The sequence below is a fragment of the Vombatus ursinus genome, unplaced genomic scaffold, assembly GCF_900497805.2.
Source record: "Vombatus ursinus unplaced genomic scaffold, bare-nosed wombat genome assembly UNPS02014848.1, whole genome shotgun sequence".
Taxonomy (NCBI): Eukaryota; Metazoa; Chordata; class Mammalia; order Diprotodontia; family Vombatidae; genus Vombatus; species Vombatus ursinus.
The window spans coordinates 7,878,210-7,897,343 of NW_020954626.1; the positions used below are offsets into that span (position 1 = coordinate 7,878,210).

General features: G+C 38.9%; 1 protein-coding gene across 2 annotated transcripts in view; it reads right to left on the minus strand.

The window, feature by feature from the left end:
* Positions 1–19,134, minus strand: part of ZNF280D (zinc finger protein 280D) — a 146,174-nt gene that overhangs the window by 5,235 nt on the left and 121,805 nt on the right. Inside the window, exon 22 of one of the 2 annotated variants that reach the window (XR_003567195.1) lies at positions 15,970–16,148. Coding sequence is in view for 1 of the 2 variants with exons in the window: in XM_027840825.1 (XP_027696626.1) it covers positions 16,146–16,148 (3 nt within the window). In the remaining variant the exon portion in view is untranslated. Of the gene's footprint in view, positions 1–15,609; positions 16,149–19,134 lie in introns of those variants that run through there. The other variant, XM_027840825.1, reaches the window with a different exon arrangement.

Below are 19,134 nucleotides of genomic sequence, written 5' to 3' on the forward strand. Positions count from 1 at the left end.
TAAAATGGAGAAGGAATCAATAGATAGCAGTTGATCTGAAAAAGATCTGGGCATTTTAGAGGACCAAAACCTCAATGTGAGTCAATAGTCCAATCTGGCAGCTAAAAATATAATACTATTAAGGATTATGTTAATAGATGTGTAAGGTAAAGGACTAGGAAAATAACATTCCCATTGAATTATTCTCTGGTCAGAACATATCTGAAGTATTGTGTTCAATTCAGAGTACTACATTTTAGGAAGGACATTGATAAACTGAAGACCATCCAGAGAATAGCTAGGATGGCAAAAAGTCTCATGATCATGTCACATATGGATTAGTTGAAAGAACCTTAGTTAGGTGAAAAGAAGATTCGGGTGGTGGGGAGAGGGATTGTGATACCTGTCTTCAGATATTTGAAAGGCTGACATAAATAGAGAGATTACATTGGTTCTGCTATGCCCCAGAGGGCAATAATAGGAAGTTTGAAGTTGCAAGTACGCAGGCCCCTCCAGGTCAAACCCTCACTTATAACACAGAAAAGCAATAAAGCAAAAATACACAACACAGTGACTATCTGATAATGTGTATAACATTTTATCCTTTCAGTCTCCTACCCCTGTGGATAGATAGGAGATAACATTTAGTTACTAGATCTCAAACACAGCAAATCCACAACAGAACTTATTATATCCATCCTCCCCCTAACCCTCACCAACACACCTCTCTTCCAGACTTCTCAATTTTTGCGTCTCTCCAGGTTTACAGCTCTCTAGTCTAGACTTTGACACCGTATCTCAGCTACCTTCTCAAGTAGTAGTTATTTTTCCCTGAGGCCTTCTCAAGCTAGAATATCCCTCAGCTCCTGTGGTCCTTTTCTCTCATTGGTAAGTTCCTCCTGGAACCTCCATTTTGAGGAAGGGCTCAGACCAACTGGCTCATTCTGACCCTCTAGACTTAGGCACTATGCCTTCTTCACTCAGGTACCTTTCTTTCCATCCCCTTCAGCTTCCTTTTTTTTGTGTTGGCTTGATGCATTAGAATTTAAGCTCCATAAGGGCAGGGACTTGTATCTCTTGTACTTGTATCCCCAGCACTTAGACTAATGCCTAGCACATAGTAAGTGCTTAATAAATGCTTCCTGTCTTGACTTGCCTCAGTGCCATTATTGACTCCCCTCTCTCAATCACTCCACATATATAAGCAGTTGCTTCTATTTCCACATCATCACTTGAATACAACCTTCTCTCTATACTCTTTCCTGTATATTGATTGGATCTTTATTTCTCTTTTTGTTTCTCCTTTGTTCTTGAAGAGGACCATGACCACAGGGAAGTGATGCCTTGTCATGCAATTGAACTGGATTTAAGTGAGGGAGGGCTGTGCAAAGTCACCAGCCTCAGTGTCTCCTCTAGAGCCATCTGGATGAAATGGCAAGATATAGATCAGGACTGGAGATGGCCCTCGATGCAGTGGGAGACCTTGGCCTTTTTAAACTAAGGTCTTTAACAGCTCTCAGTTTGACTGAGGCAACACCCATGTAGTGGTTAAGGTTAGGTAAGAAATGAGGCAGAGAATGGCCTTTTACCTAGTCAAAAAAAAAATCAGTCTGGGAGGGGAAGACCCTCAGGGTTTCTGGTCAAAACAGAACCACTTGCTATTTACATTCATTCTGAACAAATCAAAGCCCAAATAGGGCTTGGCCTGGGACCTATTGTTGACCAATCATTGAGAGCCAGAGTGATTTGGGTTTAAGGCATGGTCCTTAAGAAAGAAATCTAGCCAGTAAACCCCAAGATATCTTGCAAGGTTTCAGCAATTGAAATTTACATTCCTTTGGGTAGAGCACCCGCAAGTAAGGGTATGATACCCTATGTGGACAGAGGGAAGGGAAAGGGAGGGAAAGAGGAGAGAGAGAAAGAAAAAGAGAGAGAAAGAGAGAGAGCTTCTTATATAAAAACCAAATATTTATACATTTTGAAGTTATTTTAGATGAAGCTTATCTTACCATTTCATCTCCTTTTTTAAAATTAGTTTTATAGAGAAATGCTGATTTTTATGGATTTTTTTAATCTTACTATTAATTGTTTCAATTAGTTTGCTGATTCTCTAGGGTTTTCTAAGTACACCACTCTGTCATCTGCAAATAGGAATCATTTGGTCTCCACTCTTTTGATGTCATATCTTTAATTTTGTTTTCTTATTTTATTACCATAGCTAGCATTTCTAGAACTATGTCAAACAATAGGTATTCTTATCTTATTCTCACTTGTACTAGAAAAGTTTCTAGAGTTTCTCCATTGCAAAAGATGAAAGCTCTTGGATTTTATATAGATACTTTTGTCTATATTAAAGAAGGACCATTTCATTTTTATGCTTTTTGGGGGTAATATAAATGAATGCTATAATCTTAAGGACTTTTTCTGCATCTGTGGAAAAACTCAATTTTTCATCATTTATGTAATTAATTACACTGTTTTTCTAATATTGAACCATCCTTGTGGTCCCTTGTTTGGATCCACTTTGATTATAGTAAATCATTTTCTGGCTATACTGCTTTAGACTCCTACTTTGTGATCATTTTTTGACAAGAGAAATGCTTTGGTTATAGATTCCCCAACCATGACTTTGTTCTCTACCTTGTCTCAGTCCCAGCACAGAGACATCTCTGTCAATTACACTTCTGAAAGCCTTAGTAAATGAAGTAATGAAAATTCACTCCGCTTGCTTAATTGATACAAGCTCTTAAGCATAGTTAGGCTGTTTTGTGATGAGCTGACTATAGGAAAATGTCTTATAGTAGACTTTCATTTTATTAAAAGATGTAATACTTTTCTCAGTGCTATAATCTAGCTAAAACTAAAATTCAGTAATAAAGAAAGATGAATATGTAACATTTAGTGTTCAGCATAGCCATGTCAAATCAGTCATGGTCTTTATCCATACAACAGGCTAATGTTTGTTAATGATCACCATCTTAGAAGATTATTCTGGTATTGACACTTTAGTTTTCAACCTAATGATCTATTTAAGTGATATCTATAATTTTCATTAGAGAGTAAAAAGCAGTGTCTTGCCCTTACTCTATTACCCCTTGAGCTACAATCTTATTTTCTCTTCCTTCTTTCACTGCTAAAGTGAAAATAGTCTATATTCATTGTCAATGTTTCCTCACTGCCTCAAATAATGCAGAACACAACCCTTCCATGTCCTCTTTTCTCCTGCAGTTCTGATCCATATCCTCTTGGAAGGGTGAGGTTGAAACTATCTTACCCCATTTTAGTATGATACCTTAACTAGATGAGAACAGGTATCAGTTAATCAGGATCTTAGACTAAATGTGAAAAGTCATCAGAAATCATTTGATAAAGTGAAATGATGTCAGACAAAAGATCTGTTACATTTGTCTATAGGACTTCATCATACAAACTGGGTTTGGTATAAAGGCAGCAATTATATTTTAGCTAGAATAGGAGACTTTTCCACAAATTTGGAGGGTTTGACTTCTTAGCGTATCCTTGATAAGGACCCACCTGAAGAGGAAGGAGAAGCCTTGGACTTGGCTTTAGTCTTGCCTGGGTCTCCTTCCCATCTCCCTCCACTTTGACTGGAGGGGGACCTTCTAGCTTTAAAGTTTCTGGAGAGTGTTGGACTCCTCGTCTTCCTGTTTCCTAAAAGGCATCCTTGGATCAACTGCATCAGTGTCTATATCATTAAGAGGCAAGGTGTGTGTGTGGGGGGGGGGGGAATTGCCAGTTTTCTTGATCTATGTCTTGCCACTGGAGTCTGATGACTCTGGAGGAGAGAGTGAAGTTAATGACTTTGCACAGCTCTGCCTCACTTAAACTCAATTCACTTGCAAGTCAAGAAATCACCCTCCTGATGTCTTTGGTGTTCTCCCAGAATGAAGAATGATCAACAAGAGGCAAGGACATACTGGACTCTTGTTTCTAAGAGGAGCCTAGTAAAGAGACTACCCCATGCCTAAGGGGAACTTCTTGAGCATCCCAAGAATTGGAGAAAAGGACTGCTAGTAACGAGGAGCTGTGAGTTATCCTGATGCCACTTATGGTTTCTAAGTTTTATCCCCCTGTTCCCTGGACTATATGTGCATTTGTGAGAGAGTGGGCCACAGATCTGTGTGGGATGTTTTGTGCTAATTGCTCATATTTTACCACCTTAGTAAATACCTCTTTCTAAAAGCTGAGTAGGTGGTTCCCAACTGATAATCTTGGAGGAAAACACATTGATGGGGACTTGAGATGATGGCAGAGAAAATCAGCTCCAACCCCTCAGGGAGAAACCTGAAGGAGAGATACAGCTATCACAACTCTCAGAGTAGAAGTGAGTAGGGTTACAGAGATGTAACACTCAGAGTAGGAGTTGGGTTGAAGATACCTCAGAGCTTAGAAGGGCTGTACTGCCAGAAATCCTACATAAAAGGTCAACCCAATGTGCTAGGGACCTTCCTTTAGGTCTCTTGACATTGTGTGGATACCAATGCAATATGTAGGCTGTCTCTTAATTATACTTCATACTTGGCTGGGGCACACACATGAAGACACACAAACACATGAAACTCCTGTGGCCAAGAACATGTATATGGGACACATAACATGAGGAACAGTGTCTGCAGCATATGAATAGAGAGGCAATTCACATATCTGATGCTCTGGGCCAACAGTGTCTTTTGGTGAGATCAGTGGGCGTCTTCATCTTATCTTGCTTCCTTGATATTGCATGGCATGTAGTCTCTGTTGGAAACAGCCTCAGATTGGCATGTAGTTCCTGTAAGGCATTGCTCCTTGCAGGTCTCATATGTCCACTGCTTCTGTTGGTCTGTGGTCACTGCTGGTCACTACCAGGTGGGGCTCTACTGGGCACAAGGGTAGGGGGTTAGTTTTTCTTTGCTTCTTCCTTCTGGCTTTAACTGGAATCTTCTACCTGGATGTACTGCCTCTTCGTCAAAGGAGGGCCTTTCCTCTTCTACCATAAAAAACCCAGAACCTTTCTGCTACAGCTCTATTATTAGTAAAGTGATCATGAGACTGGGGAAATCCATTGGGGCTTTCTCCCATAGAGGGTCTCTCCATGTTTTTGATTCCTGACTAGCTAGAATGAGTGTTTCCTTTCCAGAAGGAGATTCCTTTCTGCAAATGCTAAGCTCTTTGGAGCACAGAGGCACCCCAGCTAGCTATTGCCCTCAGGCTTTTTTTAAAGTTGCATTTCCAAGTCATTAAGGGCTGAGTCTCTGTCTGAAACTTCATTCAAACTTAGGGCTCCTTGTTTAATTTCTGATGATTAAGTTATACCTAGTTAGTATTCATTCAGAGACTTCTCTTTTAGTAAACTACGAAGGACTCTTAAGGTTTGGGGACCAGGACCCCTAATTTCTCATTTCTAGAATTCCTTCAGGTTTTTTTTCCTTCCTGCTGGCCAATAAATGAAAATATTACTCTCTGGGTTCCAGGGGGCCGGTGGGTACATGGCCTCCTAAGCAAGCCTAGGATTGGGTCAATTCCTGTTTGCTTTTTTCTCCTTGTTTTAGGAACGTTTATGAGTTCTCTGGAAGCAGAGACCAGGAAAATGTCAGCTTAGATCCTAGGATCCAACCCACAATTCCTTCAGCGACTATGCTACATTTGAAAGTGAACATGGTGGGGTGAATACTTTGTAGTAAGCATTTTAAAGATTAGCCCAGTCTCCCTAGTAAGTGGGGTGGTATGGTGGAGAATGTGCCTCTGGTTTGGGGAGACTTTTTTTGCACTTTGGTTTTGGCTAAATGTTTTAACTAAGTATCTCATTGTAAAAGCTTAAAAACGCAAACAAACACCTTTCCTTTGGTCTCCCGTGCAAATCGGTGAGAATAGTAAAGGCACAAGAACAAAACTATACTGAGGGGAGAAGATCAGTATTTTTCCCTCTGCCTAACTGCATTCCTGGCTTACATATATGTGTGAGATCAGAAAATCTTTCTAGATTTTGATCCCATTCTGTGGAGTCTATGTCTGTTTGCCAAGGATAAAGCCCATTAAGGGTAGAAAGACTTAACATAAAGTTGATAAAAAGCTTTTGAATTTTTCCAGCCATATTGCCTCATGAAGACTGTCTACTAAGACATGGAAGGGATGTGATTGGTTGAAATAGTACTCTCACTGTTGAAATCCTAGATCTTTGAAGTATTAGAATTTGCAAAGGTCCTTTGAAAAGGTTTAATGTGTAAGCACAGAATATCACTACAATACTGAGACCCAGCTGATCTGTGTACTTTACCCTGGAATCTTTCTAGCTCGCTCAGAAGCTATTCTTTGCTTAGAGCTTGGTTTTGCTTCCTGGTGTCTGTTTTATTTTTATTTAAAATGGGAATATTGACATACAAAAAGAGAGAAGCCTGTGGGAGAGGGAAGAGAATCATCAGGATAACACCTGGGATCAGAATTTAATGAGCCCAGTCTATTTCACCATCACTGGGAGATGAATTAAATAGTGATAGATTCAGATTGGTATAAGTTTCATGAAAATAAAAATGTAGAATTTTCATCTTTCTCTGCTTTTCGTGCTAGGGCTGGAATCCAATCTTTGAAAGGCAAGGAAACAGGATTGCATAACTACTGAATGTCATGTGTACTGTTGCTGCTAAGTTTGGTCGCTCTGTGCCCTGGGTATTGATTGTTTGCAAACCTGCCTGTGGAAGGTCTCCAAGGACAGCATTAGGAAGGCACTTGTCCAAAGGTGACCCTTTACCCAACTTCAAGTGCTGGCGGTGGCAGGCCATTCGTTGGCTTTTTGCTCTCTTTCTGGCTTTGTTTATTTGTTCTGGACACAGGGCTGAGTATCTTAGCTCTCCTGTGGGCCTTTCTACTTGAGAATCACTCATTCTAAACCATGTTTTAATAATGCTTTGGATTTGTTATAAGTTTATATGCCTGCAAATTCAAAGCATCATTAAAACTACTTGGAATAGAGAGAGGTGAGCACCAGAAGAGCTATTAACTGAGGAAGCTCAGCCACCAAGACTCTCAGTTAAAGGTGTCAAGAGATGAAAAGGCAGGCAGTGGTGAAAGGTCTGACATAATCAAGAGGGATCAAAAGGAGACATAGACTCCATTCTGGAGTCCCAGAGTGAAATTAATTCCAAAGTCAAGAATTAAGAGTAATGCAAATCTTTCAAATGGCTCCTGACCCTTAGAAAAGATTCAGGCAAGTTTACTTCTTAGTTCTAAAGGGCAGCATTGTTTAATCAATCAATAGCTCATTAATAGTATTTATTTATTTATTTTAGTTTTAAATTTTTCTCCCCCTCCCTCCCCAAGATGGCATGCAATCTGATATAGGCTATACATATACATTCCTATTAAACATATTTTCACATTAGTGATGTTGTAAGTAAAAATTAGAACCAATAGGAGGAACCACCAGAAAGAGGAAACAAAATACAACAGAAGAAAAAAAAATAGCAAATAGTATACTTCGATCTGCATTCAAACTCCATAGTTCTTTCTTTGGATATGGATAGCATCATGAGGCCTTTGGGGATGTCTTAGATCTTTGTATTGCTGAGAAGGGTCAAGTCTATCAATATTAGTCATCACACAACGTGGCTGTTATTGTGTACAACGTTCCCTTGGTTCTGCTCACTTCACTCAGCATCAGACCATACAAATCTTTCCAGGTTTTTCTGAAGTCTGTCTATTCATCATATCTTATAGCACAATAGTATTCCATTACATTCATATATCACATTCACAGTTATGATTACTATCTGTGTCTTTCTCTCCATCCTTCTTCCCCCCCCGTTTATACTTTTCTTTCTTTCTCCTTTTCCCTCCTCACTGGTGTTTTGCTTTTGATCACTGCCTCCCTCAGTCCTACCTCCCTTCTATTAGCCCCCTCCTTTTTCTTCCCCTTTACCCTTACTACTTCTTCCTTCCCTTCTATCCCTCCACCCTTTTCTTTCCCTTTTCCCCTCCTACTGCCTATAGGGCAAGTTAGATTTCTATACCTGATTATGTTATTCCCTTCTTGAGCCATGATGAGAGTAAGGTTCAAACAATGCTCATCTCCCTCCTTTCTTTCCCTCTGCTGTAATAGGTTTTTGTGCCTTTTCCTATGTAATTTACCCTTGACTGTCTCCTCCTTTCCTTTTCTCTCAGTACATTTTCTTAGTTAGATCAGATTAATCCACTTACTTGGATCCATTTAACCCACTTGATTGGATTTTTTTTATCATTACATCAAAGTCAATTCATACCCACCCCCTTTATTTATACCCCATTAACATGGTGTAATAACAATACAGTTCTTAAGAGTTACACGTGTCATCTTCCCTTGTAGGGATGTAAACAGTTTGCCCTTATTAATAACATGTTGTTTCTTTCCGTCCCATTTACCTTTTTATGTCTCTCTTGAGTCTTGTATTTGAAGATCAAATTTTTTGTTGAGCTCTGGTCTTTTTATCAGGAAGGTTTGGAAGTCCCCTATTTTGTTGAATATCCATCTCCTCCCCTGAAAGATCATGCTCGTTTTCTCTGGGTAGTTGATCCTTGGTTGTAATCCAAGCTCCTTTGCCTTAGGGAATATCATATTTCATGCCCCATGGTCTTTTAATGTAGAAGCTGCAAGGTCCTGTGTAATCTTGACTGTGGTTCCATGATATTTAAATTATTTCTTTCTGGCTGCTTGTAGTAGTTTTCTCTTTGACCTGGTAATTTTGGAATTTGGCTATTATATTCCTTGGCATTTTCCATTTGGGATCTCTTTCAGGAGGTGATCAGTGGATTCTTTCTATGGCTATTTTACCCTCTGGTTCTAGGACCTCAGGGCAGTTTTCCTTTACGATTTCCTGAAAGATACTGTATTTATTAAGCAGCTACTGTGTGCCAAGGACTATGCTAAGAGCTAGGGATATAAGAACAAAGAATGAAATAATCTCTACTCCCAGTGAGCTTACATTCAAATGATAGACACTAAGTACACGTAAAAGTAAATATATATAAATGCACATATATATACACACACGTATGTATATACATACATATATATACATAGGTGCAGACACACATATAAAACATAAATTGAATAAATACAAATAAATACAAAGGAATTTGGGAAGGAGGTTACTAGCAGATGGAGGAGGGTTCAGGAAAGGCTTCATGCAGAAGATGGCAATGGAGCTGTGTCTTACAGAAAGGGACTCCATCTATGAGGCAAAGATAAGGAGGGAGTGCATTCCAGCCATGTGAGATGGTGAATGCAAAGGCAAAAAGAATGGAGACAGAATATTTTGTGTGAAGAAAAGAGAGATGGCCACAAACAGCTGGATCACTGAGTTCAGGAGTGGGAATAATGTCCAATGAGTCTGAAAAGATAGGGTGAGGCCAGATGGTAAAAGGCATTAAAAGCTAAACAGAAAAATTTACATTTTATCCTAAAGGTAGTAGGAAGCCACTGGAATTGATTAATTAGCTAGGATTCACAGAGTTAGATCTGGGTCTAAGGAAAATTACTCTGGGTAGGAGAGACAAGAAATGTTGGAAAGACTTGAGCCAGGGAGATCAACTAAGGGTATATTACAATGATCTAAGCAAGAAGTGATGGGAACCAGAACTTAGGGGGTAGTTGTGTGAGTGAAGAAAAGAGGACAGATTTGAGAGATGCTATGGAGGCTGAGATGCAAGATTTAGCCACTGATTGGCTTTGTAGGATGAGGGAGAGTGATGAGTCCAGGATAATGGCAAGGTTACAAACCTGAGAGACTGGATAGATGGTAGTGTCTTCAGCAGAAATAAGGAAGTTTGGAAAAGAAGAGGGTTTAGCAGAAAAGATAACTGAGTTCAGTTTTGAACATGTGGAGTTCCAGATGTCTTGGGGACATCCAGTTTGCAATGTCCAGTAGACAATTTGTAATGTAGGACTGAAGCTCAGAGGAGAGACTGGGCCTAGATGTATAAAATTGGGAGACATCTGCATAGAGATGATAGTTAAACCTCTGGGAGCTGATGAGGTTGAAAGCTCTTATAGAGGGAGAAGAGAAGAATATCTAGGTCAGAACCTTGAGGAATACCCACAGCTAAGGGGCATGATATAGATGATGAGCCAGCAAAGGAGACTGAGGAGTGGTCAGACAGGTAGAGGGAGAACCAGGATAGAGTTATGTCATTAAGACTGAGAGAGGAGAGATTATCTAGAAGGAAACGATGGTCAACAGTATCACGTGCAGCCATGAGGTAGAGAAGCATAAGGACTGAGAAAAGAATATCAGGTTTGTCAATTAAGAGATCACTGGTGACTTTGGAGAGAGTGAATACAGTGCTGTATTTGGAGTCAGCAAGACCTAAGTTCAAATCTTTACTCAGAAACTTACTAGCTGTGTAATTTTGGGCAAGTCCTGTAACCTCCCTTTGAATCAGTTTTCTCATCTAGAAAATGGGTATAATAATATTTACCTCCTACAGTTTTTGTGAAGATTAAATGAGATAATGTTGCAAACCTTAAAGTGCTATATAAATTTTAGTTATTACTGTTATATTAATAGGGTGTGATGAGGTCAGAAGCCAAATTGCAAAGAATTAAGGAGCAGTCAAAGGAGAGGAAATGGGGATAGTAAATGTAGGAAGTTTTTTTTCAGGAAATTTAGCTGAGAAAAAGAGGACATATATAGGAATGATGATTTGATGCAATGGTAGTGACTAGAGAAGGTTTGGTTTTTTTTTTTAAAGATGGACATGTTTGAAGACAGTTGGAAGGAACCAGTAGATAGGGGAGATTGGGAATATTATTGTGCTATAAGAAATAATAAACAGGATGATTTCAGAAACACCTGGTAAGACTTACATGAACTGATGCAAAGTGAAGTGAACTGAACCAGGAGAATGTTGTACATAGTAACAGCAAAATTGTATGATGAAGAACTATGAATGACTTAGCTATTCTTAGCAATATAATGATCCAAGACAATCCCAAAAGACTGATGATGGAGCCTCCTATCCATCTTGAGAGAAAGAACTGATATTGTTTGATTATAGACTGAAGAATGCTATTTTTCACTTTCTTTCATTCTTTTTCTTTTATTTGAATGTTCTTGTACAAAATGACTAATATGGAAATGTTTTACATGATTGCACATGTATAATTTATATCTGATTGCTTGCTGTCTCCAGGGGTGGGGAGAGGAGGGAGGGATAGAATTTGGAACTCAAAACTTAAAAAAAAAACCCAAATGTTAAAAATTGTTTTAATATGTAATTGGGAAAAATAAAATATATTAAATAAATAAGGGAGATTGAAGATTCAAGAGAGAATAGGGATGATTGAGGAGACAATCTATTTGAGAATAGAGGAAGGGAGATGCTCAAGTGCAAGGGTAGGGGGGCTAGATTTGGCAAAGAGAAGAGCCACCTCTTTGTCAGAGACTGGAGAAAGGACGAGAGAGTGGGAGAAGATATTAAGGGGCTTTGAGATGAAGATCAAGTGGCCTCAGTCTTCTCAGTGAGGTAAGGAGCAAGGACCTTAGCTGAAAGAGAGTGAAGGCTAGGTGGCTCAGTGGATAGAGCATCGACCCTGAAGTCAGAAGGACCTGAGTTCAAATCCGACCTCAAACCAAACACTTGACTCTTACTAGCTGTGTGACCCTGGGCAAGTCACTTAACTCCAGTTGCCTAAAAATTAAAAAAAAATAGGGATAATTACTTGTCCAAGGCCACATGTCAACAGGTTGTTGATGCCAGAATTTGAACCCAAGTCCTCTGATGCCAAATCCAGTAATCTTTCTATGATGTCTACTGAATGAATGATAGATAGTAAAAACATCAGAGTGCTAGTAATATCAACTAGTCAGAAATTGTGAACGTCACTTGCTAAATTATTTTCCGTTTAATTAACTTACAGTACTATAGATTGTTTCTCACTTTCCGACTTGTAACATAAGCAAAATCTTTTTTGTAGTCTCATGGTCTCTTTCCAGGAAGAACTGCTAATTAGGTTGAAGTGTACCAAACAGTGATTTTATGATTGCATCGCAGCACTAGCTCATTAGGATGGAGTTGATATGAGCTTGCATATTTAGAATTAAAATATTCAGGACAGGAGCAATGAATAAGCCTTGTCATCATTTCTAGGTTTGCATAGGGTAAGTCCAACCTGCAGGCTTTGTCCATTAGTCCAAGTAAAAACAGTTTATTCAGCCCTTTATAGGTATGCTCTTGTTCTTAGGGAAATAAAAAATGACAAAAGGAGGAAGGTGGTGGAGAGCCAATTATTTCTTTGGAATGACTGATTTACTACTATAACAAGTGATTCTAATGAAATTGCTGAATCCCAAGTATGTATGAATTAGGTCATACCTGTGACCTGTGATGGATTCTAGATAGAGTGTATATAGATACACTGAGTGCATTCAGGCCATAATTTTACTTTTATTAAAATGAATAGTCAGAGGGAATGGCAGACTGAAGACCCTTAGGTATAGCTGGTGTACTGAAAATGTGATCAGACTTTGAATAAACACAGATAGGCTTAGGCCCAGAGCTGGCTACTCATAGACATGGTTTAAAACAGGAATTCAACACAATTCTTTTAAGTTCAACAAGGGTTTGGAAAATGCCTACTATGTGCCATCCTCAAGGAATTTATTTTCTACCTGGAAGAACACAGACAGCCTTTAGCCTGGGATCAAAGTCCAACCCCCACCCACTCACCCCTCTTGCACTACAGTGCTTAAGCAGGGGCAGCTAGACGGCGCAGTGGATAAAGCTCCAGCCTTGGAGTCAGGAGGACCTGAGTTCAAATATGGCCTCAGACACTTGACACTTACCAGCTGTGTGACCCTGGGCAAGTCATTTAATCCCAATTCCCTCACCAAAAAAAAAAAAACCAAACAAACAAAAAACTAAAAAGATAAAGGTTTAAGTAATAATCAGATACTTGGAAGTGGCTAGATGTAGTGGTTAGAGTGTTGGACTTGAAGTTAGGAAGACTCTGAGTTTAAATCTAGCCTCCAAAACTACGCTAGGCAACTCACTTAATGTTTCTCTGCTTCAGTTTCTTCATCTGTAAAATGGGGATGATAATAATAGCTTCTGGGCAGATCAATGGCACAATGGATAGCGTGCTGGGCCTGAAGTCAGGAAGACTCATCTTCATAAGTTCAAATCCAGCCTCAGACACTTATTAGCTATGTGACCCTGGGCAAGTCTCTTAATCTTGTTTGCCTCAATTTCCTCATCTGTAAAATGAACTGGAGAAGGAAATGGCAAACCACTCCAGCAGCTTCACCAAGAAACCCCAAATGGGGCCACGAAGTCATGACTGAAATGACTAAATAATCACAACAACTACAATAACAAAATAGCATCTACCTGGCAAGGTTGTTATAAGGATCAAATGAAATGACATATATAAAGACTTTACAAACATTCAAGTGCTATAAAACTGATAGTTATTATTATGATAACAGAGAAGCTATGGCACTGAGAAACTTAAGACTGAAGACTGAAGAGACCTTGATAATTGGAGACCAATCAGAAATAAACCTTTTCTGCAATTATGGGGTCAGTAAATGGGGAAACCATTTGATTTATATCAATCTTATTTATACACTGCATTTTAAGGATCACATTTATCACATCATATAATCACTTTAGGCATAAAGTGATTCCATCTCTAATATAAGGTACTTGGAAATGCATTTATTTCTCAACCCTTTCTCTCTACAGACACTGAAAAAAGTTAATGAGTACCACCAGCTAGTTGTATAATCTTCAGCAAGTTTTTAGGAGGTCTTAGATGTAAAAGAGGAACCTGATGATTGCTAAGGTCTCTGCCAATTCTAAAATTCTACAATGCTACAATTGTTTTAGGTAGCAACATCTACTGGGGAAAAATTTCCTGTACTTTTTGGGTACTGGTTGAATGCTTTTAGTCTTTTCCTTTCAATTCCAAGGATTTTTTGGCTACAAACTTTGAGTCTTCCATAGCAGCCATTTCTTTAATGTCAACAATGCAATTGTGTTTTGTACTCGTTATGACACTTACATCTTTCTCCTGTTATACTCAAATTCCTATTCCTGCTGAATCTTAAACCTTTAGGTTCTGAACCTTCCTCACCTGCCTTGATCTAGAACACTTGCTTAGCCTTCTCTACCTTATCTAACAAGTCATGGTTTTGACTTCTTTGCTTGGCTTGATGTGTAGTATCTTTTCTGCTTTCCCTCCTCCCATACCTAACTGGACTCCAACTTCATAGCTTCATATAACTTAGAGATGGAAAGTACATTGAAGATCATCTAATGCTAATCCAGTGCCCTAATTTTACCCAGGAGGAAACTGAGGCCCAAATAGAAGAAATGAATTGCCCAGTCTAACTCTCAATTTGGAGCTCTTTTAATTATACAACACTGCCTTTCCTATTAAGGCCCATTCAGTAACTTTTGGCATAACACTTCTTACCTCCCTACAGGTACTTTTAAAAAAATTAATCTTTTAAAATTTTAAGCTATTTCTGCAAATCTTCTAAGTTAGTAACTGAAATGATCTAATCAGGGAATTCTAGAAAAATACCAAGCCATGAAATCATCTCTTTCTCTCTGGCCTGTCCATTTGCATGTGTGATTTCTAGCCCTAAACCTTTTGGGTGATCAGAAGTCAATGAATGTATAATTGGGTCACTGGATATAATTAGAAAATTTTACTTCTAGACCTGGAAAATTATAGCTTTCTCATTAGCATCATCAGAATCCATTGAATCAAACCATTCTCTCTTTTCTACAGTTCTTTCATTATTATAGTTCAGCACTTAAATTTAAAAAAAAATTATAATGTGATAGGAAGATATATTTTTAGAAGGTAACTTCCATCTAGAAAGTTATCTTGATATAAGTTTCTATCTTTTATCCTATTTGAGTCATTCAACCATCCTCTATCCCTTTTGACAAAGAATCCCAGTTCTGCCTTTGATTAGTTGAAAAGAAGGCAGTGTACTCTCCAAACCCTGGAGTCCCATTGGGAATATGGCCAAATCATAAATTGATGGATCTATGAAAAATAACCACCAGGAAAGCATTTGCAATATTTTAGTGGCAGCATAAACTTTATTATTTAAAATAGCTTCAGAAATAACAATAACATATTCTTGGGGGAAATTGTCAATTACCCCCCAGATGTGCTCATTAACATTTTTAGTGATGTTCTTTAAAATTTCAGTCTGCTGTATTAGGATAGAATTGCTGCTACAACATGCTGTATGCAGACTTCAGAATATTCAAGTTCAGAATATGATTTTGGGGGCTTTTGGAAAGACTTAAATTCCATTAGTGCCTTTGCATTTTGTACTTGACTGTGAATAAATGGCATCTTCCTAGAGCCTTGGTTTTCATCTGTAAAATGGGGGTCAGAAAACTTGTGTTATAATTACCTCACAGGGTTGTTGTGAGGAAACTGCTTTTGTAAATCTAAGTGCTATATAAATGTGAGCTATCATTATTAAACCTAAAGCAGGATTAGTATTATAACTGCTTGTTTTTGCGCAGCATTGACATTATTAATAATAACCACAATGATGATATTAAATAGTGTACATTTATTAATAGTCATGCTTTTAGGCTGTATTTGGAGTAGATAGAACCACAGATTAGAGTATTAGAAATAGAGGAGAAATAATCGAACTGACCTCTTCAGTCAGCTCTTTAATGTAGCACTAAAAGGAACCAATGAATACAGTTCCCAGAAAGCAAACCTAAAGGATTTCAGTATTCCTGTCTCAGTAATTAATTGATTCAGAAAGTCATGTTTACCTAAATGTTTATAATTCTCTATCTAATAATGAAAGCACTGAAGATGTAGAATTGCCCACTTTCCTAATGAAGGTACCACAAAGAGCTGAACAAGAGTTATCTTTGAAGAATCAAGTGCCTAGTGAACCAGGAGAACAGTATACACAATGACTACCATAATGTGAATGAGAAAACAAAACTCTAAAAGGCCAGTGAACTCACATTAAATGCAATGTGGGCCCTCTTGAGTCCTCAAGGATAGATGGTGAAACACACTTTCCTCCTCTTGATAAACAGGTAAAGGACTATGGCTATGCAGTGTTGCTGGTACTGTCAGATATCTTCCCTGTGGTGGCTGATTTCTCCTAGTTGATTTTTCTTTGTTCCAAGGGATGGTTCTACTGTGGAAAGAAAGAGGTGGTTTACTGAGGAATTATTATAGAATAAAACTAACTGAATTAATGAACAAATGAATGAATGGGAGAAAAACAAGTAAATAAGGCAAAACCGAAAAAAAGTCAAAGTTCAGGTCGGAGGTTGAATGATCATTTGTTGAGGATGTTGTAGACCAGTGGTTCCTATCTTTTTTTTTTCTTCTTGAACTCTTTTCAACAACAACAGAAAAGGTATTGTGAGCCTCCAAAGCAATTTAATATATTACTCACAATATGCTTTTAGATTTATTCAATGAGTGTTATCAGTAACTACAAACCTCTAATGCTTCAAACATCTACAAGCTTGTTGTCACAGAGGAAAAATAAAGGGTGTCCCTGAAGTCTACTGCACTAAGACTTTCAGGATACCCTGTATGTTTATAACATGATTGGGTAATTATTTATTGCTTCAAGTGATATTTAAGGATTTTTAGCATGAACCTCTTGGGCCATTATTATGCACCTCTAGGGGGTTCTTGAACCACTAAATGGAAACCACTGCTATAGAGGACATTTGTTTACAAGCACAGGCTGGACTAGTTGGGGTCCTTATGAGGTCCTTTCCAACTCAGATTCTGTGGTTCCTGGCTGGCATCTTATTCAACATAGTATGACGTGGCACGACAGACTCCGTCCTATTTAGGTTAGTTCTTTGGAGTGCACGTAATGTTTGAAAGTGCTGTTAGAATTATTGGAGATATTCAGACCCTCTTGCCTGTCTGTCCATCCACACGAAAAGAGTACCAGTCTATGCCTTCTTGTTGCAGTGGGGAGAATCAACTATGGACAGAGGGAATGGCTGCAAAATTGTACCTTTAGGTCACAGTGTTTGAATGCACTTCCAGAGGCTCAGGATACATGTCAGGGAGTGAGTGCTGAGAATGAAGTTCAGGAGGGCCTTGTATTATGATGTTGGACCAAAGGGTTGGTTTGTGGAAATGTGGCCCTCTCTCTGTTGGCTTAGACTCTCTTCAGTCAGTGCCACTACCTGTTAGTTAGTAAAGGCTTTTCATAATGACTCAAGGCTCGTCCAGCTCTCCTTTGTCCTGCCCCAGGTACCCTAGGAAATTTCGAGCTGGGGATAAGACAGGTCCCCCAAACTTGAATCATAGAGCCTGGTAGCGAGCTTGAGAAGGAAATCTTCTTGTCTCTATCTCAGAGTGGCAGAAGGATTCCCTAGCTTTTTAATGGCCCCAGAGGCATAGAAGGGAGCAGTCTGCAGTAAGCACAATAGCCATTTTTAATGGGGGATAAACAAAATGGAAGAAAATATTCTGAAATGAGCAGCTCATTATTTGTCACTAACAGATCATTGTTACTGGCAATAAAATGAACCTATGATGCCCAAGAGCTTGGGCACTAAATTTCCTAATGCTATTGTCACATGTAATCTCAGTGTAAAAAGTCCCCCTCTGGGGCAAAATATTGCTGTGAATGGCATCCAGAAGACTGGCTTTGGAAAGCAAGCAGGGGAACTGAGGTGAAGGGAGGCAGGCGAGGGGTGGGGAGTGGGGAATCCTGGACTCCAGTCTAAAGACCTGGAGACTTGTCCCTCACCCTCCTCCACGTCCTGCAGCCAGGCCCTCGCTTGTGATGAAATCCTGTCAGTGGAGTCAAGCTCAGGCTAAGAGTGCTTTTGATCATATTGTCCAGATGTAGATTTTCATTTTAGGATGGTTTTCAATGCGAACAGTTGATGTAACTTACCTCAGATTTTCTTAGAACACCGAGATAACATGACTGGATCTTGCTCAATCAATCATCCATTATAATTATATAGCATCAGACTTTGTTACTGACTTAATTTTTAACATTTACATTTTTCCCCCTTTTTGGGTGGACAGAGTAAAGGTTAAATCAAGTCAACAAGCATTTATTAATCCTGATTCTGTGCCAGGAAAGCATTTGGGAATGCAAATACAACAGGAAGTTAGTCCCTGATCTAAAGGGACTTCGCTTCCTAATGGGGAAGATAACATGCAAGTAACTATGTACAAACAAGATATAAACAGGATAAACTAGAGATAATCTCAGAGCGAAGGCTCTACCATTAAGAGAGACTGGGAAAGGCTTTTTGCACAAAGTGAGATTTTAGTAGAGCTTTGAAGGAAGCCAGGAGATGGAGACAAGGAGGGGTAGAGTTCTAGGCATGGACGACAGCTAGTGAACACACCCAGGATTGGACGATAGAGTCTTGTGTGAGAGAAAGAGCCAGGAGGCCAGTGTCACTGGCTTTTAGAGTATATGGATGGAAGGAAAGTGTAAGACTGGAAGGTGGCAGGGGGCCAGGTTATGAAGGGTTTTAAAAGCCAAACCGGATTTTATGTTTGATTCTAGAAGTAAAGAGGAGCTATTGGAGTTTATTGAATGGGAAGAAGGGATGATGACATGGTCAGACCTGTGCTTTAGGAAGATCAATTTGACAGCTAAATGAAGGATGGACTGGAATGGCAAGAGATTTGAAACGTGGAGATCAATCAAATGACTATTTCAATGGTCCATACGGGTAACTTAGTCCCTAAAATAGAAAGATTAAAAAAAAATACTGACTCTAATATATCTTATATCTTCTTTTACCTTTCCAGATAAAGTCAATATGAGAATTTTCATTCTTGAATGTCTTTTCCTTTTAATTCCATATGGATCAAATGATGTGAAATTTGCCAGTACTTCGCGTGATTTTGATCCTTCCCTTTAAGCTCAGTATGTTTAGATTGTTCTCTCAGAAATAACTAGTAGTGGAAGGAATAGGGGTCCTGGTGATGATGAACAGGGTTAGGGGTCAAAAGGCATGGGGGAAAATGGAATAAAATATTATGTAAGCTAAAGGAATTTCAGAATTTCTGAAAATGGAAATGGAACCTTTGTGGGAGACACTGAGATCAAGGTCATGATTATCTTTATGTGGAGCTGAAGAGGAGTGTAGGAGTACAGTCATGAAAACTGAGTAGAC